Source organism: Muscardinus avellanarius (assembly GCF_963383645.1).
Source record: "Muscardinus avellanarius genome assembly, chromosome: 14".
Taxonomy (NCBI): Eukaryota; Metazoa; Chordata; class Mammalia; order Rodentia; family Gliridae; genus Muscardinus; species Muscardinus avellanarius.
The window spans coordinates 82,608,978-82,635,070 of record NC_137800.1 but is presented as its reverse complement, the minus strand read 5'-3'; the positions used below and the strand labels follow the sequence as shown (position 1 = coordinate 82,635,070).

At 43.6% G+C, this 26,093-nt stretch overlaps 1 protein-coding gene across 1 annotated transcript; it reads left to right on the top strand.

The window, feature by feature from the left end:
* Positions 1-10,704: 10,704 nt before the first annotated feature.
* Positions 10,705-11,685, top strand: FAM50B (family with sequence similarity 50 member B; the record flags this gene model as incomplete). The annotated part of the gene is made up of 1 exon (XM_080710815.1): positions 10,705-11,685. One exon carries the CDS (start codon positions 10,705-10,707, stop codon positions 11,683-11,685), a length of 981 nt encoding a protein of 326 aa, XP_080566941.1.
* Positions 11,686-26,093: the final 14,408 nt, after the last annotated feature.

The following is a 26,093-nucleotide window of genomic DNA, read 5'->3' as shown; positions in this document are numbered from 1 at the left end:
CAATCCTATTTATAGGTTGAGAAGCAAAAACATGTCTGTTTTCTGAGCAGGGGATTGAACCCAGGGTAATTCTACCTCTAAGTTACACCCCTGCCCTTTTCATTTTGAAGCAGGGTCTTGCTTAGTTGCTGAGGCTGGTCTCGCACCTGTGATGCTCCTGTCTCACCCTCTCCAGTACTAGGGTTAGGCGTGGACCACCACGCCCAGCTTCTACCTTTTATGTGAATGTTTATAGTAGCTCTGTATTCATACTCAACAAAAAAGCCAAAATAACCCAAGTGTCTTCAATAGGTTAGCATATAAATTATGGTGCTTCCATACAATGGGATACTATTCTGCAACAGAAACGAAAGAATTACTGGTACATACAATATTATAAATCTCAAAAGCATTTTGCTTAGGGAAATAACCCTGACTCAAAACTTTCTTACCTTACAGAGTGTGATTCTATTAAATGCAATTCTAGAAAAGGCAAAGACACTGGCATGGACGGCAGACCAGTGGTTGCCAGGGGCGGAAGTAGAGGAGGGTGTGACTACAAAGAGATAGTGCAGAGAATTTTCTGAGGTGGCAAAACTGTTCTGTTCCTGATTATAGTGATGACAGCCACTCCCTCTTTATCCACAGGAGACACATTCTAAGACAAACCCCACACACACTGGATGCCCGAAACTGTGGACAGCATCAAACTCAATATATCTTATATAGTTTGTCCTATACATACCCATTATAAAGCTTAATTTATAAATAAGGCATAGTTGGAGATTAATAATAACTAAGAAAAAGCAGAACAGTATAGTGTAATAAAATTGCCAGCAACACTACTCTTGCACTCTGTGGCTATTATTAAGTGAAATAAGAATTATTTGAACAAAAGCACTGTGATATCGCCACAGTGAATGGATACTGAGTAATTAACGGGCAGGTATGTATACATCATTGATACACTGGACTAAGGGGTAACTCACATTCAGGGTGGGATGGGGCAGCGCAGCATAAAATTGTATCACACTACTCAGAAATCATGAATTATGTTAATTATGAACTGTTAATTTCATAATTATGAACTGTTCATTTCTGTACTTTTCTACTGAATATTTTCTGAACTGTGGTTGGCTGCATGTAATGGAAACCATGAATGACAAAACTATGGATAAAGAACTACCATAGGTTGTCTTATCTATGCTAAAACTCAAAGAACTGCATACGACAAAAATAGTCAATGTCACTATATTTAAATTAAAAGTGTTTTAAAGATGTGGCAAAGAGTATTTCCTGGCAGGACTTCAGTGAGATTTCATGCACATTTCCATAGGAGGGCACTGAAAGTCCCAATAAAGCATCCTCCTTCCCTCCCTTCCCTCAGATTATAAACCGAGACAGCACTAGCAAGGCAGGAACGGGCCAAGAGTTTCTTCTGAATGGTGGTAGCACCACACAGTGTTGGTAACACCGCACCTTATGGCCAGGGCTCTGGGTCACAGAACACAAATGGCCAGTGTCTCGGATCTCATTCACTCCAGCTGTGTGCCTGCTCCACCCTTAAAGCAGAGCTGAGTCGAGCACCTGCCTTTAGTCCCCAGGAAATCAGGACCCCCTGGGGGCTTCAAGTCTCTTGTCAACTGGGATGAGTAATGGGAACATTCAACTACGTGTGCCCAGCCAGCTCCTCTGAGAATCAAGCGAAAGATGAGGATGGTTTCTACCTGGCCAGAAACTACAGGTATTTGTCAAAACTTATATAACTTCCAAAAAGAGTATATTACACTGCATACCCACTTAAAAATAATTGGGGAAGAAAGGACTTTGGGGAAAAGCCTATCTTAAATTGTAACTAAAGGTAAATTTCAAGAAAAAAATTCCTATCTTTTTACTTATCTAGCCCCAAATTAAAGAGATGGGTGTTAATATATGCTACCTGGGCATGGTAGCACATGCCTATAAAATTTCTGTACTTGGGAGGCTGAGACAGGAGGATCATAGGCTCAGGGACAGCCTCAGCAAGTAGATTCAAAGTAAAAGTAAGATAGAAAGAGGGGAGGGTATCTGAGAGGTAGAATTCCCTGAGTTCAATTCCCAGTACATTTTTTAAAAAAGAATATATATCAGGAAGTTGTTTCTTCTGATATTTGATTCATTATCATAAGCAGTGATGCCCAGACAGAGAATACAAGTCTGCAAAGAGGTTTAAAATGGAAAAGGTGGGAGGTCTGCCTGACCGGCCGGAAGTCTCAGCGTGGACTGCACGATTTATATGTTGCCTGAGCCATCCTATCACCAGAGCACCATCCCGCATGTCTGCAGTCTGCTCAAAGAACACATCCCAACAGTGACAAGTAAAATACACAGCAGTGGCCACGGAGGAGACTAAACGTCCCCGGGGGCTGGAGGGTTCCTGGAGGGCCATGAAAGCGCTGGGAAAATTATTAACTGGGCTGTTTTTCCATGATTCTTGAAGTGTGGGTGAGTTTTTCAAAAGATCTGGGTTGATCCAGGGTAGCAGTTCTCTGAGCTGGGAAGCACAGGCAGACATCTGGGGCCCTCTGGCTGGCTTTGCCCAACCCAGGTCAGGAGCCTCATCCCACGGAAAAACCAACATCCCAGGGATGAGTGTTGGGGAGAGAGAAAGGCTTTATTCGGTGGCCAAAGAATAAATGAGAAGCTGTGCTCACAAGCAGCTTTGCAACCCCACGGGATTCGGGGGGAGGAAGGAGAGGCTACAGATACGAGAGGAGAAGAGTGAAGGAGGGAATATTCATGTCTTTTCTGGAAATCGGCAGAGATCTTCCCAAAACATGGATGCCTGCTCTTTTTACTCCTTTGCTGATCTGGTGTTTCCAGCCATGGCTGCTGTAGGTGTCTTTAGCTTTGAGGGGAGAAGAGAGAGGCTAAGCAGATCTAAGTCTAGTTCCTCTGTATTACAGTTAATAATTTTGCCAGAGCTATGTTTCTCAAATTTTTAACATATCTACCTGCAGAGATGAGCAGAATCTGACCCAAGAGTTGAGGTAGCAAAGGAGACAGGCACAAGATGAAGGCCCTTCTCATCCCGCAACAGTCACCCATGGGCATCTGCAGGTTCAAGAGGACTCAGTGTTTTCAGCCAAAGTGGCCTTCAGGTCCCTAAATGGTAACTTAGGTGACCATTATCATTATACCCAAATGTCAGAGGTGTTATCTAGAGCAAAGCGATTGGTGGACTAAGAATAAAAAGTAAAAAAATAAAAAATAGAAAACTAGCGGGAGACTAAGCTCTTAGTATGACCTCCAAAATTAGTTAATTTTGTGTGTGGGGGGATAATGGGATTGAATCCAGGGACGTTCTACCTCTGAGCTATACTCTCAGCCCTTTTTATTTTGAAACAGGGTCTAGCTAACTTGCTGAGGCTGGCCTCAAATTTGTGATTCTCCTGTTTCAGCCTCCCAAGCACTGGGATTTCAGACATGGGACATTACAGTGGGCTAAGAGTCAATTTTAAGTCAACTAAGAGCAAGTGAAGCTTGAGGGTCTGTTTAGGTTTTTCCTCAGTAACAGTGTGAGGGAGTCCTCTATAAAAATGGCTGAGAGTTAAGACAACAAGCTCACATGGGATAGAGGACATTGCGTCTCTGTTGTTCACAATGCTGTCAGAAACACCGTAAATAATCTGCTGCACATATTCACACCATAAATGGGATTCCTTGGTTTCCTAAGAGAGTAATAGCCAGCGCTCTTATGGTTTGCTTTATCTTCTGGGTTCCCCAAGACTGCTTGGTCTTTCATCTGCTCAGCCAAGGTCAATGCTAGGTTCACATGTTTTCTAGAACACTCTTAGGTCAAATTTAAATCCTCAGCAGTTATTCCCCATTCTCTTCAAGAGCTAAGAAGTTGGTATCTCAAGGTAGTCTTCACTCTTCCAGTATCATTACCCATGAGCCCCCTACAGTGGCCATCCCAGAAAGTAACCCCAGAAACAGGATTTCTTACTGCAAACCCTAGGCATGTTGGGCTGTGTTATAATATTCTGTCCTGTGCTCACCATTGGTTTGCCAAGTCTAAACTGTGATAATCATTGAGCCCCAGTCAGAGCTTAGCAAAGCAACAGCTACTGCTCTTATGAAGGAGCTGAAAAAAAAAGTTTTGAAGCAATAGATGAGTCCCACTGTTGCCCCTTTCCTAGGATCTGAGCCTTAGGTGAAGCAAGAAGAGCATGGCGGTATTTTAGATACCAGTAATTTTTTATTGGGGACGATAGCTAAGACAATGGCAGGGGCTTGACACAGTGCCAAGTTGCCTTCCATGCACATTTTTTAATTGTCTATCCGAGCAGCAACTAAACCGGGCCTAGCTCTGGCTTCTGAAATCCAGTCCAAAAGCGCACATGCACCTCACTTTCATAAAGAAAAGGTCCTGGAACAACTAGGCTGGGTGAGGTTGCATTGTACCAACGTGCCATATGTGTACCTGTCTCTATGTAAAATGACACCTCCCCTTCCTCTTTTAAGGGAACAGTGGAACAGTGGGAGGGGAGTCTTTCCTGACTTGCTTAAAATATTTACTTTTCTAGGCAAATGCCACAGTTTGGATCTAGAATGCTCCCCAAAGTCTCATGGGTTAAAGCCTGGTTTCCCTAGCCCATAGTGCTATTGGAAGGTGGTAGAGCCTTTAAGAGGTGGGGCCTAGTGGGAGGTCTTATGTAACTGGGGGTGTGGCCTCAAAGGGGATGGTAGGACTCTGGTCTCTATGAGAGGAACTGGATTCCTCTACCACACATACTCAAGGCAAAGAGGACAATGAGTTATGGGCTGAAACTTCCAAAAGTGTGAACCCCAAGTAAGCCTTTCCTCTTTATAAATGATTTTATCTCAAGTATTTGTTTTAGGAATCTTAAGAATCGAAAGCTGACTAGCACAGCAGACCTCTGACTGTACTTTTCTCAGATTTTTTTCTGTGCAAGCACGAGATCCCTGCTTGCTGTCATGTCCCTTCCTTTCTCTGGTGATACTAGTAAAGGTTGTGATTCAGATGACTTTGTAATCTCAAAACCAAGGATGCGCCACCTTTGGGAAAAGAATCAGAATTGTCTCACCATCTCTGCCCTTCATCCCACACTGCCCATGGGACTTGCTTACCTCCTAGCATATGCAGACAGACCTTGACTTCGAATCGCTGTTTAATTTTTTACTTTACAATGTATGAAAGCAATTGGCATTTGGTAGAAAATGAACATGAAACTTCGAATTTGAATCTTCCTGGGTTCGTATGTGGTTGGATCCCCTCTTGTTAGGCCGGGCAGTGGCAGCAACCACAGCTCCCCGTGATTTCCACATCACCAGGGGAAACAACCAATGTGCTGCGGAGTGCTGTGTGGCTCAGCTAGGATGCTCTGTAGATTAGGGAGACTGAATGCATTTTGAACTTGTGATAGTTTCAATTTTTGATTGGTTTATCAGGACGTAACCCCATGGCGAATGCAGGAACATCTGTGGACATTTAGGTACAGGCTGGAACTTCTCAGAATATTGTTTATGAGAAAATCATAAGACATAAAAGAGTACTATTAAATATAGCATTGGCCATAGGTTTCTCAAAAAACACCTTTTACCAAATTAAATAAGTCAGTCCCCTTGCAAGCATTGAGATATCAGCCACAGCAGTAAACTATACTCATAAAGATTAGAGTTTCTTGAGATGCGGGGATAGGAGGAGCCTATATTTGAGGCCAGCCTCATCAACTTTGAAAGATCTTCAGCAACTTAGCAAGACTCTGTTTCAAAATAAAAATAAAAGGGTTGGGAGTATAGCACAGATGTAGAATTGCCCTGAGTTCAATCCCCAGAACAACAACAACAACAACAACAAAAAATCGTATTGTTGAACTATCTTTGAGATAAATCTTTTTTCCCTGTCCCTTCTCTCTAGCCCTCTATGTACAAACTACGGTATTCAATTTGCAATCATTCTTCTGTGTGGAGTAATAGTAGAGTAGCACTCCACTACTGAGCTACATCTCCAATTCCTGCTATTATTTTACTTAGGTTTTTTAAAACAAAATTGTAGAAGAAAATTTTAGATACACAAAAAACGACTATGTTTCCCTATAGACATATGAGAGTAATTGACAGTAGGTATTCCCCCAGGACCTCTGGGGTGTCACTCAGCCTGAATCCTGAATTCTAAAACAGAGCGAGCTGTAAGGTGTTTTTGCAGATAAAAGATTAGAGACCTGAAGCAATAATTATTTTTTAAAAAATGAGAATGCTTAGGGGAATAGATAGATAACCAAATTTATTATTTCTAATGCATTTGCTATTTATTCTTGGTAATGATCATGATGGTCAACATTCTACCAAAAGCTCTGCTAATAATGAGAAATTTATTTGTAGATGAGAACAATATTGCCTTAGGATGGTTGTTTGTTCACCTGTCACTGTATTCACAATTAGATTTGGTATATAATTTATTTTCTTGCATTTTTCTTATCTGGATTACATACTGACAACCTCTGCAATAGCCTCTCTTTCACCTGAGTTGGCCAGACATTTCAGTCTACAACAGGGAAAAATTAAATCTTCATTCATCATAATAAAAAGTCAATAGATAAAATCTAAAATTTATTCATCACAAAAATAGTAATATAAGTATTACTTTAAAATAATGTAAATACCAGAAGAAACAGCTGAATGGATTAAAAGTGGGTGTCTCTAGGGAAGAGAGCAATGAATCAGGAACTGCTTGCCTTTGTTTTATTTGTTAAGAGAATTGCTTTAGTATGCTTTTCTTATGTATATACTTGTTTTTTGTACTACTGAGGATTGAGGGCCTTCTTCCTACTCTGAGCTACAACCCCACCACTATTTTTATTTCTTAATTTTGAAACAAGGTTTCACTAGGTTCATGAAAGTCTCACTACTTGCTGGGGCTGTCCTCAAATCTGCAATCCCCCTGTCTCAGCCTCCCAAGTACTCAAGTACTAGGATTACAATTGTGTGCCACATGTGCCGCCGTGCCTGGCTTTGCTTTTCCTTTTAAACCAAGAATGCAAAGCTATTTTACTTTCTTTTAAACATTTTTATGATGCATGTAATATTCTGATGCAAACTGAAGGAAAAGAAATCCGATCTCACAAAACTTAGAGACATTTATGGTACAGAATCTATTCTGAAATCGGTGGCAGCTTCTCTTAGGTTTCGTTTCTCCTTTGTTTAGTCTGGATTCTTTCCCCCCAGGGAGTACATATAGAGGTCATGGGTTATTTGTTCACACTTGGCCCAGCTGGTATCTTTTGCACTTCCCTCTCACTGAATACATGAGAGCTTTGTCCCCCTACTCTGCAGAAGGCTGACGTATTGGCTTTTCTTTTTTTTTTTTTTTTTTTTTGGTGGTACTGGGGGTGGAACCCAGAGGCTTTCTACCTCCGGACCCATTTTATATTTTTATTTGGAAACAGGGTCTCACTAAGTTGCTGAGAGCCTCACTTAGTAGCTGAGGCTGGCTTCGAACCTGTGCGATCCTCCTGTCTCAGCCTCCCAAGCGCGGGGATTACAAGCGTGGGCCACCACGCCCGGCGACGTATTGGCTTTCTACCAGCAAATATTGCAAGGCATTTGTAAGTTTCCATTACAAAACCATGAAATACACCATCTTTGTATCCCTCTTTAAATATCCTGTGAAGCCGGGTGTAGTGTCACATGCCCATAATCCCAGTTCTTGAGAGGCTGAGACAGGAGGATAGCAGGCTCAAGGACAGTCTCAGCAACATTTAGAGACTCTCAACATCCTACTTAAAACAAAGCTGGACGTGGTGGCGCTCACTTGTAATCCCAGCATTTGGGAGGCTGAGAAAGAAGGATCGGGTTTGTGGACAGCCTCTGGTACTTGGTGAGGCCCTTCGCAATTTAGTGAGACCCTGTTTCAAAATAAAGAATAAAAAATAGAGCAGGGGGTGCAGCTCGGAGGTCGAATGCCCCTGAGTTTCATCCCAGACCTGCTAAAAATTTTTAAAAAAGAAAAGAAAAAGAGCTGGGGGGGTGGGGAGGATAGCTCAGAGGTAAAATGCCTTGGGTTCAAACCCCAGTACCATCAGTTAGTAAATAAATATCCTATGAAGGACTTCCAGTCTGGTTATGGAATTCTGTAGAGGTCAAACACTAACTCTTTTGTGGCATCCAGTTGATATGAGAGTCTATGGCTCTGCTTTGATGGTTCAGAATTCAGTGATGGATGGGATTCTTGAGGGAGGAGGCAATCAGGACACACCCAGGCCCAACCAGGACGACCGGAAAGAGCAAGGCCGGCCCACCATCAACTCTCTCATTTCAAGGCTGACTCTGGAGAGGATGGTATTGTGTATCACTTGAAGGATAATATTTTCCTTTCCCCACTTTTTTTATGTTTTGGTACTGGGTACTGAACTCAGGACTTTCCCTTCTACCTCTGAGTTATACCCCCAACCCTATTTTATTTTATTTCTTGGTACTGGGGAGTGAACCCAGGAGTGTTCTACCTCTGAGTTCCACCCCTAGCCCTATTTTGTTTTTTATTTAAAAACAAGGTCTCACTAAGTTGCTGAGAGTCTCATTAAATTGCTGAGGCTGGGCCTTTAACCTGTGGTCCTCCTGTCTCAACTTCCCAAGGATTGTTTAAGACAGATTCACACTGCTGGTGGATGGTAAGTTGAAAACTGATTATGGCCAAGGGGTTCTTTGTTGGATTGTATTGTTGTCATTGGCATTGGAAATTGAGTCCTTTTTTCCTGTCAAAATAGTTTAAATTTTCAGTTTTATGAGATTTTTCTAAAAAGTTGCTGCTGTTTGTATATTGTTTTACTTTGTGGCTAAGCCTGAAGGAGGTTACATTCTTTTCAAATTAAAATGTGTGTATTTAATCAGCACTTCCTGTCCATTGGAGCAGATTTCAGTTCTCTCTCCCCTCTTTTGCAATCCTTGCTCTTGTTAGGAAATCTGGTGAGTGGCCCCTATGTCTCCTTTTGGTGTGCAGGTGCCCTGTTTTAAAATAGTTTAAGCCCGGGCGTGGTAGCGCACACTTGTAATCCCAGCATTCGGGAGGCTGAGACAGGAGGATCGCGGTTAGCGGACAGCCTAAGCTACTTAGTGAGGCCCTCTGCAACTCAGTAAGACCCGGTTTCAAAGTAAAGAATAAAAAATAGGGCAGGGGGTGTAGCTCGGAGGTCGAATGCCCCTGGGATCCATCCCCAGACCCGCAATAAAATAAAATAAAATAGTTTAAAACAGTAGTTTTTAGTTTGGTGGGGCACTTTTCATTAAGAACCAAGACCATCTTGAAACTTGGGGGAAAGTTTGCATAAAGATGTCAGACTGAATAAATTTGCTTCTTTCTGTTTATTTTGTTATATTTTTCTAAGAATTGCAATCTAAACCTTTTGATTCTGGGGCCTGGTTATGGTGTTTGGATACTGTGATTAAATTAAAGGGGTGTATACTAGAAAACAGCAAGAGGGAAGATAAAATTTAGGGACCCTACCTCATTTAAATTTTTGAGTCGGGTGTGGTGGCACAAGCCTGTAATCCCAGTACTTGGGAGGCTGAGACATTAAGATCCCAGGTTTAAGACCAACCTCTGCAAGGAACTCTAATCTAGCACCACCGGCTAGGCAGGTGCATGCCAGACTCTTCTCCCCTCGCTTGCTTTGGTCCTGCGGGCCTACAGGGAGGAGAGCCATTCAACTGAGCAGATAGGTGCTTTTCCTCCAGAACCAGTCTCTCCCACCAGGAGCGCTCTGTTTTCCCGTGGTCAATACACCCAAACCGAGGCTAAAGCTCTCTTGGTGCTGATTCTTTGGTGTCTGTGCTTGACCCGGCCTTTGGACAGGTAGCAGCACCTGGACAGGCAAGGGTTTGCTCCCTTAACAGACCAACCCTCTCCATGTACAGCTCCCAAAATGCAGTCCAGCATTACCCAATAGTCCCACGTGGCTATTTTAATTAAATTAATTAAAGTAAAGAAAAAAATCAATGCCTTTGCCACGGTCCCAATCGGGGGCCAGCTGGGTTTGCAGGCAATGAGATTATCCAGCGGGGGGTTAAAAAAAAAAAAACAACACGGAGGTGACATCAGGAGAACAGACAGCAAACTGCAATTTTATTTTGCAGACCTCTTTCTTATATAAGGTTCTGCACAAAATTGGGCATGCCCAAGTCAGCGGAACCTGCACATGTGTGTTACACTTTGCTTAGTCATTGCACCTGCGGTTACATTTTTCAGTCCTTGCACCTGCGTTCTCTAACTATACGCAATGCGTAAGCGCAGGATGCTCTCGAGCACCCGCTATTGCAAGAGGTGCGCGCACTCAGGACGGCTCAGGGACCCCACACACCCGGGATTGTGCAGGATGCATGAGTGTCGGCGGCTGCAAAAGGGGTCATGCCATCACCACCAGCCTGTCCCCCTCGGCCCCCCATAGCCTTGATGACACTAGCTGCGTTTCCAGTATTCGACAGTATCAGTCGGTAGGTGGTTACCCTACCAAGTCAGCACAGCGACAGAGCAGATCCATGGCGGCAGACATTTTCTACTGTAAGTCGCCAATCTAGACCATAATACATAAAGCTGTTGTGTCAGTTCCTTCTCAGCTTGTGTTTTGTTTTCCTCCTTACCACAGAATTCGTGAATTAGCCCCGGAACTCTGAGCGGTGAGAAAGGATCTGGCCTGGCCGCAGCCCTGGCTGCGCTGAGCGGCAGGGATGGCGCAGTACAAGGGCACCATGCGGGAGGCCGGCCGCGCCATGCACCTGATCAAGAAGCGCGAGAAGCAGAGGGAGCAGATGCAGGAGCTGAAGCAGCGCATCGCCGAGGAGACCATCATGAAGTCCAAGGTGGACAAGAAGTTCTCGGCTCACTACGACGCGGTGGAGGCCGAGCTCAAGTCCAGCACCGTGGGGCTGGTGACTCTGAACGACATGAAGGCCAAACAGGAGGCTCTGCTGAGGGAGCGTGAGATGCAGCTGGCCAAGAAGGAGCAGCTGGAGGAGCGCCGCCTGCAGCTGGAGATGCTGCGGGAGAAGGAGCGCAGGCGCGAGCGCAAGCGCAAGATCTCCAACCTGTCCTTCGCCGCGGACGACGGCGACGACGAGCACGGCCTGGCCGAGGGCGGCCAGCCCAAGAAGAACCTGGGCAAGAATCCCGACGTGGACACGAGCTTCCTGCCGGATCGGGACCGCGAGGAGGAGGAGAACCGGCTCCGGGAGGAGCTGCGCAAAGAGTGGGAGGCCAGGCGCGAGAAAGTGAAGAGCGAGGAGATGGAGATCACCTTCAGCTACTGGGACGGCTCGGGCCACCGGCGCACGGTGCGCATGAGCAAGGGCAGCACGGTGCAGCAGTTCCTCAAGAGGGCGCTGCAGGCCCTGCGCAAGGACTTCCGCGAGCTGCGCTCGGCCGGCGTGGAGCAGCTCATGTACATCAAGGAGGACCTCATCCTGCCCCACTACCACACCTTCTACGACTTCATCATCACCAAGGCCAGGGGCAAGAGCGGGCCACTCTTCAACTTCGACGTGCACGACGACGTGCGGCTGCTGAGCGACGCCACCATGGAGAAGGACGAGTCGCACGCGGGCAAGGTGGTGCTGCGCAGCTGGTACGAGAAGAACAAGCACATCTTCCCCGCCAGCCGCTGGGAGCCCTACGACCCCGAGAAGAAGTGGGACAAGTACACCATCCGATGACGCCCGGCATCCTCAGCTCGTCGGAACAGGGATGCTCGGGTTCTAGGACTCGAGACTTCTTGGTGACCTTCGTTTCCATCCTGAAATGTAATAAAGACAGCGGGTTTCCGTTATACCAGTTTGGTCATTCCATTATTCTTTGGTTGCTGGGTTGTCTTTTCAGAGTAGTTTTATTAACGTCCCTGGGTGGGTACATGGCATGGCTCTGCTGCACCCTACGGAGACCATGGCTGGACATACTGTGTAATAAAATAGGGGGCACATTTTTGGCCAGGTGGATATGAGTGTGGGCTTTGGAGCCAGGATGATTGGGTTTGAATTCCTGGTTCAGCTTCCTACTTGCTGTGTAGTTTCCAGCAAGCCTGTTAAACTCCAGTACCTCAGTTTTCCCACCTGTAAAAGGGCAGTATCTACCTCATAAGACCAGTGTGAGGATTAAATACATTACTATTTGTAAAAACACTCGGGACTCAATAAATGTCTGCTCTTATTCCCCTTATCATCTTGGTTACTTTATTTATAGGATTGCTGTTACCCGGTGGTGAACTATCTGAGGCTTAGTAAAGGTGGACGTGCCCATCACTGGTCCACGTGGTTTGGAGATGGGCGGGGGCTCACGCAATGAGAGAGCAGCCCCGCCTTCCTGTTCGCAGAATGGTTAATGCCGGGGGTGTGGTACGAGGGTCCGCAGTAGAGTTATCCTTGTCACCAAAAGCTCCAATATGACCCCAAACAACACTGTTATAGATCATCCTTATTTAAATTTTTTATATTCATCATTGACTCTAATTTTGAGTTTTTTATTTTTGGGGTGTGTGGTACTGGAGATTGAAATCAGGTGCATTCTACCTCCAAGCTACACCCCCAGCCCTACTTTTATTATTATTATTATTATTATTATTATTATTAATTATTATTAATTTATTTTGAAACAGGGTTTTACTAAGTTGCAGAGGACTGTGAATATGCAATCCTTCTATTTCACCCTCCCGAGTACTAAAATTACAAGCATGTGCCATCATGTCTGGCTAATTTTGAGTTTTAAAATATTACACTGAAAGAGTATCCATCGTAGCTATTGAGCGTTTTAGTTGATGCTCTCCTTTAACCTTAAATCCCAAGCAGACACCACTCTCAACTCACCCTAGTACCATCATGGGCCGCAAGAGGGACATTTCTTAGAATTCTTGCCCCAGCCCATAAACAAGTACTTCCAAGAAACATCGTCCTCCTAGGGCGGTGGGTTCCAGTCTCGGTTGTCCCTTAGGATCATCAGGAAGCTTTAAAACTTCCTGATTCCCAGGCCACACACACAGCAGATCTCAGGGACGGAATACGGACATCGGTATGTTCCGAAGCTTCTAAGAGCTTTATGCGCCATCGGGTTGGACAAATACTGAGTTGTTGTCTTCTCTCCCCCTCCTCCCCCTCCCCAAGTTTACATTCAACAAGCACCTGGGCCAGGGCCCACAACACACTCTTGGTTCTGATTTACTCCGCTGGAAACATCCTTACTACTAGAAGCAAAAATCACTGGATCAGAACCGGCACCAGGGAACCTGTTAGAAAGCAGAATGTCAGGCCCTACCCCAAACCTGATGAACATGCGTGTTCCAACAAGATCCCCTGCTAATCCATGTACACCCCCAGGTTTAAGGGGCCTCTGGCTGCCCAGGGGCCTGCTCCTGGCCTGCATTCTGGCAGGTCAGCTCTGGGCTTTGACATGGGGGTGCTAGTAGTAGAGCCCCACCTCTTTGGTTGCAAGTTCTTTGATCCAGATTTAATTTGAAAGTTGTTTTGCTGACCACAATCTATAAGCCTTGCATCTATTTTATTATTATTATTACTTGGACAACTTATAATCATATATATTTATGGGGTGCAAAGTTGTGTTATAATTTTTAATGCCATGTGGAATGCTGAAATTAAGCCAATATGTCCCATCACTTCAAATACTTTAACTTTTTTGTGATGAGAACATTAAGAGATTTACTTTCTTAGTGATATCGAAAGGTATAGTACTTAATTATTAGCCAAAGTCAGCATACTGTACAATTGACCTCAATTTTCTCTTTGGACTTATTCCTCCTATCTGCCCCATTTCCTTCCCACCCAGCCTCGGTGATCATCATTCTACTCTCTACATCTGTGAGTTCAGTTGTTTGTGATTCCACATAGAAGTGAGAGCATGTTATAATACTAGATGTCAACCACTAAGCCAAGCATGGGAAGGAGGGATGGGGAGGGAATGGGGTGGGGATCAGGTGGGGGTTGACTGGCGATGTGTGCATGTATGTCTACAAAAGTTTTTTTTTTGTATCCCACTATGATCTATGAATACAGTGCACCAATAAAAATTAAAAAAAATAAAATAAAAATTTATAAAATGTCAAAAAAAAAGAAGTGAGAGCATGTGGTATTTGTCTCTGTCTGATTCACCAGTCCCATTTGCCTTGTCACAAAGCCTGAATAGTATCTATCACATTCCCCTTATCGTTTCATACCTTGTTGGGCATTTAGGTTGATTCTGTAACTTGACTCCTGTGATAGTGCTGCAGTGAACAGGAGTACAGGCGTCTATTCCACATGTGGATTTCAGATTCTCTGTATATTATGCTACGTCACCCCTGCTGGTGCTCTGTGAGGCTCAAGGAGCAGGGCTGAGGAATGGTGTGTCATATACTTCAGGTTCAGCAATTGACATCCTCCTCCTGTCCTCTGCCTCTTAGAACCTTTGTGTTGCCACACTGGGCAAGGGAGAAAGGGCTAGAGAATGAGAACAGGAAGCTCTCTTACTTAAAGGACACTAATCTCATCTTGAGGACCCACCCCATTCTCATCTAAATTACTTCTCAAATCCCCACCTCCAAGTGGGGATCAGCCTCAGCAATTTAGCAAGGCTTCCTTCCTTCCTTCCTTCCTTCCTTCCTTCCTTCCTTCCTTCTCTTTCTTTCTTTCTTTCCTTCCTTCCTTCTTTCTTTCTTTTTGTGGTACTAGAGATTGACTCAGAGTCTTTCTACCTTTGAGCTATACCCCAAGCCTGATTTTATTTATTTGGAAACAGAGTCTCACTACTTGCTGAGGCTGTTCTCAAACCTGCGATCCTCCTATCTCAGCCTCTCAAGAAAAGAGATTACAGGCATGTGCCACTATACCCAGCTGAGATTCTGTTTCAAAATAAAAAATAGAAAGGGCTAGCCAGGCGTGGTGGGGCACGCTTGTAATCCCCGCGCTTGGGAGGCAGAGACAGGAGAATCACGCAGGTTCGAAGCCAGCCACGCTGCCTTAAGAGACCCTGTTTCCACATAAAAAAGTATAAAAATAGGTCTGGGAGTATAGCCCGTGGGAGTGTAGCTGGAGGTCGAAGGGCTTCCAGGAACCCCAGTACCACCAAAAAAATAAATAAATAAATAAATTGTAATTTGATGTTTAAAAAAATTTAAATTCTCACTCTGATAAAGACTTTAGAAATACCAATGACTGTATTTAACATAAAATTCCAGAAGCAGAGTTGCTGAAGACAAAGGATATACAGATATTAGGGATTTACGTAAATACTGCCCAACGAGCTTTCACAGCACACTGGATTTTTTGGAAACCATCACAATACTATCTCACCACATACACTCTTCTGCCATGTGAACGTGCACCTCCCTTAGCAAGAGGTGAGGTTTAAGTCTCTGCACCCACGACTGGGCCCATGACTGCTCTGGCCAATGCAGAAGTACTACTGTGCCCATGCATGTAGCTTTTAATTGGCCTATCAGCTTCTATTTCCTGCCTCTGGGAATGTGTGCTCTTGAGAAACAGTCTCTTCAAACTCTTCTCACTTTGCTGTGAGGAGTCAAGCTACATGCAGAGGCCACGCGTGGATTCTTAGTTGAGCCTGACTATACTCCCAGTCCACAGCCTGCACCAGCGCCAAGCACATAAGGAGACTACCTAGGATGTCGCAGGTCAGATAAGCCACGGAGGTGACTGCAGCCCCAGCCAATAGCGTGCTCAGCAGAAGAGCCACCCACTAAGTCCAGTAGACTGGGGGAACCGTGGGGACAATAACACATTTGTGGATATCTTTTTAAGCTGTTTGGTTTATAAGTTTTTTGTTACACAGCGATAACAAAATACTCTTTCAAATAACTGAAATACTCTTCAGAAAGACAACAACCAATTTATATTCTCAGCTACAGCTTACACAAGGGCTTCTTTTCCCCCAAACCCCAACCTATATTTGCTTTTTTATATTCGCAATGCAGTAGGTGAAGATTTTATCTCAATATAGATGAGAGTTATGATACTGAAATTCTGAGTACCATTTTAAGAGCAATTGAGCATTTTTTCTTGCTTCTTGCTATATATAGTTATCCAGTGAGCTGCCTGTATACTTTTTACCTTCTTTTCTATTTTGTTTTCTTTTGAGTTCTTTATAAATTATTTATTAACCTTTCTTCTTTGATATTGCAATGTTTTATTTATATTTAACATTGTTTATAACTTTATTGTTGCACTGGAGTTTTTCATTTCTACACAAATACAATCCATCCATCGGTTTGTGCTTTCTGCTGTGAATACAGCTAGTAGCATCCTAGCCACATCTGTGACTATCGCTTGTGATATTATCTTCCCTGATGGGTTCCTTGGTCAAAGTTTATAAGCTATTCTTCAAGTGTGTTTTCTGTCTATTGTAAACTTCAGGGAAGAGCTTCAGAACTGGCCTCGTGTATTTTCTTTCCATTTGTCTTCTCCCTGCATCTTTGGCTACCTTGACATCTCACACCCTGGACCTCACAGCTCCTCTACCTCAACTTTAATGACTTTGGTTTCTTCTCTGCTCAGCCATTCAGTAGACCATCTGTGGCTTAAAGATCAACATTACTTGCACTGCCCTACTTTAAAGATGTTTATTTCCCAGTCCTCTCTACCTTCTTCAGCCCTACTTCTCTGAACCTTCTGTTGTGTCTGGGGCACTGTACTATTGCTTTGTTCCAGCGCATCCTGGGCATCTTGGCTCCCCATGCCAGTGCTCTTCTTCCTATACCCAGGGACCCTCCTTTTAATTTAGGTACCACCATGCTCTTAGAAGTGCTGCACCATGAAGAGACAGCAAAGTGACCAAGGACGTGGGCCATTTAGATATGAATCTTGGCTCTGACACACACTAGCTGGGTAGCCTTGGACAAGCTACTTTACCTCCTTGCAGCTAAACAACTGTAGAGATGAACCAATACTATAGCCATGAGCCCCACAGAGTTACTGAGAACTTGAAATACAACTATTTTTTTAATTGAGTTGTCCTATCAGTGTAAAAAAATACTGAAATCAGAAAGTGATGTAAAATATCTCATAATTTTCGTGTGGTTCATATGTTAATGTGTTTGATATACTGAACTAGATAAAATACATTAAAATTAATTTCATTCACTTCATTTTACTTTTTAAATGTGCCCATCAGAAAATTTAGTCATCTATGTGTCTTTTTATTTTTAGAATTTAATTTATTTACAAGCTAAAGGCAGTAAAAGATGAACAGATAATAATAGAATAATGATAATAATATGTTGTAATCAAAGTGATGTGAATATGATCTCTCAAAATATTGTATTGTAGGTCTCAGCATATAATTTTTTTCCTTAGAAAGTTAAGTCAAGAACTTTCATTTTTTTTCACTCAAAGGAAACGTTAGAGCTTTTCTTTGGCACATCTGTATTATCAGCATCCTTACTCTTGCACTTTGGGGTAATTCTTAAGTACAATAAGTTACTACTTCAACATAAGCGCTTTGATACCACAGTACTCTAATAACCGAGATGACTGCTAAGTGATTAACAGGTGGGTAGCACATACGGTGTGGATACACTAGATTCGGGGATGATTCACATGTCACGTGGACAAAGCAGGATGGTGACCGATTCCATCACATGGTTCAGAATGGTGTGCAATTTACTTTTTCTACTTTTCTTGGTGCATTGTAATTATATATCATAGTGAAATTCAAAGTGATACCAACGTACCTGCACTAGCACTTTGTGTGTTTCCCTCCACATCCCACCCCACTCCCTTCGCCCCTTTTCCTGTACATTTTAGTGAGACTGGTAGTGATATAGTGTGCAATTTAAAACTTAAAAATAGTCGGGCGTGATGGCACACACTTGTAATCCCCGCGCTTGGGAGGCTGAGACAGGAGGATCGCACAGTTTCGAAGCCAGCCTCAGCTACTTAGTGAGGCTCACAGCAACTTAGTGAGACCCTGTTTCCAAATAAAATATAAAAAAAAGTCTGGGAGTATAGCCCGGAGGTAGAAAGCCTCTGGGGTCCACCCCCGGTACTACTAGAGGAAAAAAAAAAACTTAAAAGTTGTTCATTTCTGAAGTTTTCCATTTTAAAATTTTTGGACTACAGTTGGCAGAGGGTAACTGAAATGTCAAAGTTAAATCACAGGTAAGGGGCAACTACTGTATGTCCCTTTCAAACAAAGTTCCTCGTGCAGAACTACCAAAGGCATGTCCTCTAGGTAGTATCTTTGTTTCAAGGATCTCTGAATGATGCCAGCAACCATCTTAGCCCCACAGCTGGTCTCAAATTTTCTTCTGAGTCCCTGCAGCCTCCACAGCCCGGGACTAGTCCTGAGAAGGCCAACTTCTCAATCTGGATGACCGCACCAGTTGATAACCAAGAGCTGACAAGCTGACCAGTACAGAGATCACTGACAAGACCACGGACCTACTTAGAAAAGGGGTTGCTGTTCCAGGACTGAAAAAGGGATTTGTATGACCACATGCTGGCTAGAAGGAAGCTGATCCTAGATAGGATGTCATAGCTGGCCTTGGGAACCTGAAAACAGATGTTCTTTGTCATTCTGCAAAAGCAGATGGCTTTTTCACTTTCTTTACTCTTCCCTGGATCAAATTGCTTTGGCTTCATCCCACTTCTCCTAATGGGCCATGTCTAACATCTGTGCGATTGATTACAAATGGAAGGTGCTCGTTTGTGGGCCTTTAGAGCTTGAATAACGTCGAGACTGCGGGGACTTGCTGCTCCATGCAGGAAGGGGAGACACAGGGCACTGCTGGAGTATGAATCAGGTCAATTCACATAGCAAGGGAAACTAGGAAAATGACAGGGATTGAAGGGAAATGTTCTCACCTGGAATATGATTTAGCCTGGCTTCTTCTCTGGTTTGTATACAGTTTTAAGTTGATGTTTGTAGAATTTTATTTTTCTATTGTAATTCTAACACACGCATAGTGTAGAAAAAGGAAGAAATTGCTCATAATCCTCCTACTCCAAGAAATCACTGTTATTATTTTGACATTTTTCTGGTAATTTTTATCAAGTATATGGGCATAGAGTTAATATATGTCTTTGTCATTAAACTGTATAGCAGATCTGTAATCTGATTTTTTAAGTTTACCATGATATGGATATATTAATCTCCAACTATCTCATCTGTAACATCCCTCCCTATCAACCCTTGTCACTTGCAAATATTCATGTCCCACCTCTGCTTGTAGAGACAGGTATGCATCTGTCTCTCCATCATGAGGCAGACTTCAGACAAGAAGAAATCAGGGCGCTAAGATCTTCCAAAGCCATCTTACAGACCCATCAGGAGAGAGTAAATTGACATTCAAACCAGGCCTTCATGTGACTTTGAATGAACGTATTCAAAGAAACAGTATGCTTTGGAATTTTGCCTCTGCCAGATAAAGCAGCATGAGTTAAATTCCTTCGTGTTTCTAAGGGTGCCTAGGATGCTTTCTTTTTTTTCTTTTGTTACTAGAGATTAAACCCAGGGACAGTCTACCTTTAAGCTATACCCACAACTCTTTTTATTTTTCATTTTGAAATGGAGTTTCACTAAGCTTCTGAGGGTCTTGCTAAGTTGCTAAGCTTGGCCTCAAACCTGTGATCACTCTCTCAGTAAGCTAAGGATACCTAAGAACCAAGGATCCGGAACTGCTTAGAAAGCCAGCACAAACCTAGGCTCCTCCTGCAGAGAGATGCTGACGTGATTGGAGCTATGGCATGGAAACTCTCTACTGTCGTCAGAAGGACCCCACTGGAGGGTCCATGCTGCAAAAGGCTGTTTTGCAGAGAGGAAAAGTAGCAGGTTCCCAAATGACCAACAGTCTGCACAGAGGACTCTGCCTGCTTGGAATCATGGGGGACTGGAATGAGGATATGGCAAGCTTACAAAAGATTCCCTCAGAGCAGAGCCCCCAAGGGTCTGTATTTCCTGCAATGCAGCTTTGAATCTTTCCTATCCCCTGAGTGTTCCCTATAGATGCATCCTTGGGGGCCCCATCGGCTCCCAATCTGCAGCCTTCAGATTTAAGAAATGCCTTGGTTTGGCTTGGCACGTTAGTTTTGCATTGTCTTCAAAGGAGAGACATGATTTTCAAGACAGCACATTTCTGACGACCAACCATTAATGCCACTGATAAAATCTGCTGCCACTGGCGATGGAGTTAGATAAACACTTTGATCTCCAAACCCACTTCCCATCTCTGCACAGTTGTTTCCCTCCGGTGCTACCCTCCCTTGCGCCAGTTATTAACTGGGTCAGGTGAAGCGTTCTGATCTGTGTTATTTGAGAAAGAGATCCATATCTCGACCACTGCTGCCTTCAGACTTAAAGTCTAAAGAAGCCAGGACTAATCTCAAATCAATGATCAGCTAGAAAGGAAAAGGGAAGCCAGAGCAAAGCTCTGTTGTTTTCTTCAGGACTAAAAGGTGTGTTTGTGTGTTTCTTATTTTTCTCTTTCTCATTGAATATGATTTCACATCGTTGAGAATTTCGGTTGCAAACTAGATACAGTTCTGCCTTTGAACCAAGCACCAAAATCCAGTGTGTGAGAAGAAGCGGTGTCTCATCTGTGAGGCTGCTACTGAAAGATGGACTGTTGGTATTCACGTGTGTGTGTGTGTGTGTGTGTGTGTGTGTGTGTTTGTGTGTGTGTGCTACTGGGGATTGAAGCCAGGGCCATTCTACATCTGAGTGACACCTCTAGCCTTTTTTTTTTTTTTTTTTTTTTTGGTGGTGGTGGTACTGGGGGTGGAACCCAGAGGTCTTCTACGTCCGGGCTATACTTCCAGACATATTTTATATTTTTATTTGGAAACAGGGTCTCACTAGGTTGCTGAGAGCCTCACTAAGTAGCTGAGGCTGGCTTCGAACCTGTGCGATCCTCCTGTCTCAGCCTCCCAAGTGCGAGGATTACAAGCGTGCGCCACCACGCCCGGCTTTTTGTTTTGTTTTGTTTTGTTTTTAATTTTGAAACAGGGTCTCGCTAAGTTGCTGAGGTTGGCCTCCAACCTGTGGTCCTCCTGTCTCAGCCTCCCAAGTCCTGGGATTACAGGCCTGTGTCATGGCAACCGGCTCCATCGGCTCTAAAACTTGGTGAATGTGGGTCACAGACACACTCCTCAACACCAGCTATCCTATCATGCCCCCACCCTGCGTATTCAGTCCAGGCCTGTGAGTGATCCTCAAAAAGAAAAGCGAAAGCCATCGCCTGTTAAGCCTGGCAAAAGGGCTTGGGAGGTAAAGAAGAGGAACCACAGACAGCTTGTTTAAGTTTGTGAGTGGAAGAAGAGAAACGGAACAATAGCTTGCGACAGGTGGGTGACAGGAGAAGAGAATATTGTACCTCTTTCCGTGTTCAAGGATGGGAAGGCTTAAGTATATACCTATGCCAAGATGAGAAGATCAACAATGCAGGACAGGTCAAAGACAGCAGGGGGATGGGAGATGGCTGCTGGAGCTGGTCCCAGAGGAGACAAGCAGGGCCTACATGTTCCACAGGGGCTGATTCAGCCACCAAGGATCTAAAATATCTGTCCCAACACCAATTTTTTTTGGTATGAATACATATAGACTTTTTTTCTGTCATCAATCCCTAAACAATACAGTATAACAACTACTTCTATAGTATTAGCTATTATATGTCAAGATAATATAAAGCACGTGGGCAAATGTGTGTAGGTCCTATGCACTGTGCCACTTTATATAAGGAACTTGAGCACCCTTAGATTTGGGTATCCTTGGAGGAGTCCTGGAACCAAGCCCCCGCAGAGCCCAAAGGGTGACGGTAATCGGTCTTGATATCTGCATACGGAGTCCATTTGGAGCAGAGATGCAAATCCTTTTTCTGTCTTTGAGAATGTTTCCTTAGGGTCTAAGTCAAAGAGAAACAAATGAAGATCAGTATGAATGTTTACTTATTACATAAAATTATCTCATGGAATGAAATTGCTGATAACATTGCAATTAGTGGATAGACCATATGTTGCAAACAGTAGCCCCTGAGTAGTAAGCGGGAAGGAGATGCTGGCCCCAAAGTACGTCTCCCCTGGCACATTCTGACTTTTGTGATTTGAGCTCCTGTCTCCAAAGCAACCAGAGCCTAGCTCTTAAGAATCAACCCTCCCCTCTTTGCTTGGGCAGGTCATAGACGAGTTAATGACACTCTGCCGAGCATCTTGGGCTCTTGTGCAGCCATATGCCAGGGAGTGGGTTGAGGAAAAGTAGCACCCTAGTGAATTATGCTAATTCAGATGGATTGTACACGGGTTTGACCTGCCTTCCCAGGCTCAAAGAGAATGTGGATACCATCTACCATTCATAAAACAAATCTAGATGATTCCTCCACCACCCTGAACAAGCTGGATGTGTTGCTCCTGCAGTGAAAAGTATTCTGAAATAGGAAATCAAGTGTGTAAATCCTCTGGAAATAAACTTTGTAAATCTGCCACTGTAGTCCCTCTCGTCCCCCTGGTGTTAGACGGTGGAGCCAGTTTTGCCCTGACTATTTGATAAGGCACCTTGAGGCTTCTGGTTTTGATGTTGTATATTTTAAATACTATTAACATTTGTTCATGGAGTAAACTCCCTATATCATCTTTTGGGGGCTACAATGAGCAGAAAGGTCTATTAATTTTGGCTTTTAATATTGTCAACGAAGCCAGTCATGAAACCTTATGCCTGTAATCCCAGTACTTGAGAGGCTGAGACAAGAGGATTGAAGGTTCAAGGCCATCCTCAGCAATTTAATGAGCCCTTCAACAACTTGGCAAGACCTGTTTCAAAATTAAAAGAGCTAGGGTATAACTCAGAAGTGGAATGCCCTTGTGCTCAATACTCAGTATCAAAATATAGGTACTGTCAACAAAAATGTATTATTTCATTTTTCATTATTGTCAACAAATATGTATTATTATTATGCCATTAGCAAATTGTATGCTGGTTTTAGAATTTCAACATCCAATTCTCCAATCATGTGATATAAATGCCCGGCCAGTGATTATCCTGAGAATCTATTAGGGAGAGAAAATTAGGATCTAGGGAGCAAAGAACTATAGATTCTTATTTCCTTAACTTGGTCTTAATGTTCTACCTACCAACAGACTTCTTTAAGCATTTATTTGAGGGAAATAGGAAAACCTTAAAATGCCCTGGACTGAGCAAGGCACACTGCCAAGCTCTGCTTACACCATCCATCAATAATCAATACTGAGACTACCCATTATAAATGAGCTTTATCTGGGGTCTTAGGAATTGCAATTTCAGAGACACAGATTTGAGCAAATACAAAAGTGTGTTTCAAAGAAGAGTACACTCAGATGTGGTGGTGCACGACTGTGATCCCAGTACTTGGGAGAATAAAACAGATTGTAGGTTCAAGGCCAGCCTCCGCAACTTAACAAGACCCTCAACAACTTAGTGAAACCCTGTTTCAAAATTTAAAAATGGTTTGGAGTTTCACTTAGAGGTAGAATGCCCCTGGGTTCAATATCCATTAAAGAAGGAGGGAGAGGAAGAGGAGGAAGATGAGGAGGAGGAAGAAGAGGAGGAGGAGGAGCCAATAAAGAGCTTGGGTTTAAAAAGGAGGAACATCAATGTTTATGATTGTTCAATTTGAACTTAAAATTTCAAGCAGCTTTGTGTGAATTTGTGTAGCCTATCAAGATAACTTCCTCTCTCTCTCTCTCTCTCTCTCTCTCTCTCTCTCTCTCTCTCTTGCTTTCTTCCTTCCTTTCTTCTTCTTGTACTGGGGATGGAACCCAAGGACATTCTACTTCTGAGCTCTATACCCACAGCCCTATTTTTTTTAATTTTTATTTTGAAACAGGGTCATGCTAGGTTGATGAGCCTCACTACTTTCTGAGGCTGTCCTTGAACCTGCAGTTCTCCTCTCTCAGCCTTCCACGTACTGGGATTACAAGCATGTACCACCCAGCCTGGCTGTCAGGGTGATTTCTGAGTTCTGGTTTAGAATGTTCCCTTTCAGATCAAGGTGACTGCATGTTAGTTAGACTGCCACATGTTTTCACATTTTCTCATTTCACCTTGACTAAGGAGTAGGTGCCATTCCTCCAGCTTCAGATGAGGAAATTGAGGCACCCATGGTGTTAGTAACTCGTCCAGATTTCTAAGCACCGGAAGCAAGATTTCACCATAGGTTTGCCTCATTCCAACTTACTATGCTAAAAAAGAATAGGTGACATTCCTGTTTGTATTGATTCGAACTCCTAACAGTAAACAACAGCAAACAACTCTGGCCAAGATGAACAAAGAGGAATTTGATTTAATGGAAGAAAAAGGAGGGTGGGTGGGGAGTGTGGGAGGGTCCAAGTGTGGCTCCTAGAATCAACAGAAGGCTGAAGGGCCAAGCTCAGGAGCCAACAGAGAACTCTGAAACCTCAAGACAGCAGTCATCTCTTTACAGGATGGGGCAGCCTCTGCCTCTGGGAAAGAGCCCAATGGCTCCCAGCCTTCACGCAGGAGGCAGAGTCCAGCGGGGCACACCTCAGTGAACACAGCAGAGCTCACGCTTACCTGTGCAGACACATCCTGGCAGGAAGAAGGTCACCCCTTCAGTTTGTATGCCAGGGCGTTTGACATGCGATGCTAGCCAGCACCTGTGCCTCCAGCCCTCCCACCTCCTGCAGTATGGAGAAAGGAAGGCACAGGTGCTGGCTAGCAAGGCATGCCAACCTCCTATAATGCCTCCGCATGTGAGGAAACTGTAGAGTGCCAATGTGAACTTGACAAATCTATCGGGGATGAACTGTCTCCCTGGCTAGGAGAGTGTTGCTTACACTCAGGAGTTCTAATCGATATAAACAGGAACTCCACCTATTCTTTTTTAGCATAGTAAGTTGGAATGAGACAAAGCTACGGTCAAATCTTGAAGTTAAACTCCAAGAGGGGAGGGACTGCACTGCCGAGTTGTCCCCCAGACTCTGGCCCAGGGTGAGTGTCCCAGTAAATGTTTGTTTGTTTGTTTTTACCAGGGATTGAACCCAGGGGTAGTTTACCTCTGAGCTGCACCCCTAGTCCTTTGTTATGTTTCTAGTTTGAAACAGAGTCTCACTAAGTTGCATAGAGTCTTGCTATGTTGCTGAAGCTGGCCATGAACCTGAGATCCTCCTGACTCAACCTCCCAAGTATAGGGATTCCACATATGTGTCACCATGCCTGGTTCAGTAAATGTTTTGGAATAAATGAATGATTTTTGCTCATTGTTTCAACTTTCATTTATTAACCTCATACAGTTCTGGGAAAATCAAGCATATTTAACTCTATTTGCGCACTTAAATCATGATAAACAGAGAGAAAGAAAATTCTTGAGGGTTCTTGGGTGTGTGTGTGTGTGTGTGTGTGTGTGTGTGTGTGTGTGTGTTACAGGAGATGGAACCCAGAGGCATTCTACCTCTGAGCTACACCCCAGCCCTATTTTTTATCCTTCATTTTGAAACAGGATCTCTCTGAGTTGCAAAGGGCCTAAGTATCTAAGGCTGTTCATGAACCACGATTCTCCTATCTCAGCCTCCCAGATGCTGGGATTACAGGCATGTGCCACCATGCTCAATATCCTTGGGCAAATTATAACTAAATGCCATTCAATGTATAAGCAATTTAACTCAGGATTATCCTCACAGGTCACACTCTTCTTCAAAAACTTCAGAAATCGTGTTTCTCTTTTAAAATTTAAATATCATGTGTCATCAGGATTAAATAATGTGGCTGATGTGGTGGTAGACACTTCTAATCCCAGTACTTGGGAAGGTGAAACAGAAGGTAGAATGCCCCTAGGTTCAGTCCCCAGTATCACCACAAAACAAACTAAATAACTTTTTAAAACATTTAATGCATATCCTCACCATTTTTGCCTATTACCTTTAACTTTCTCCAGAATATAAATATATCAGAGGTATGTCATAATCACCATGACAATACTAAACACATAAAATGCAGCACAGATAAGAGTACTTTTCATAAAACATTATACTATCTACATCTTATATTAGACTTTACAATTATAGTTTAATGGTGGCATAATAATATCTCACGATCATGTTGCATCGTCATTTGCTAAGACATTTCTTTATTGCTGGACATATGG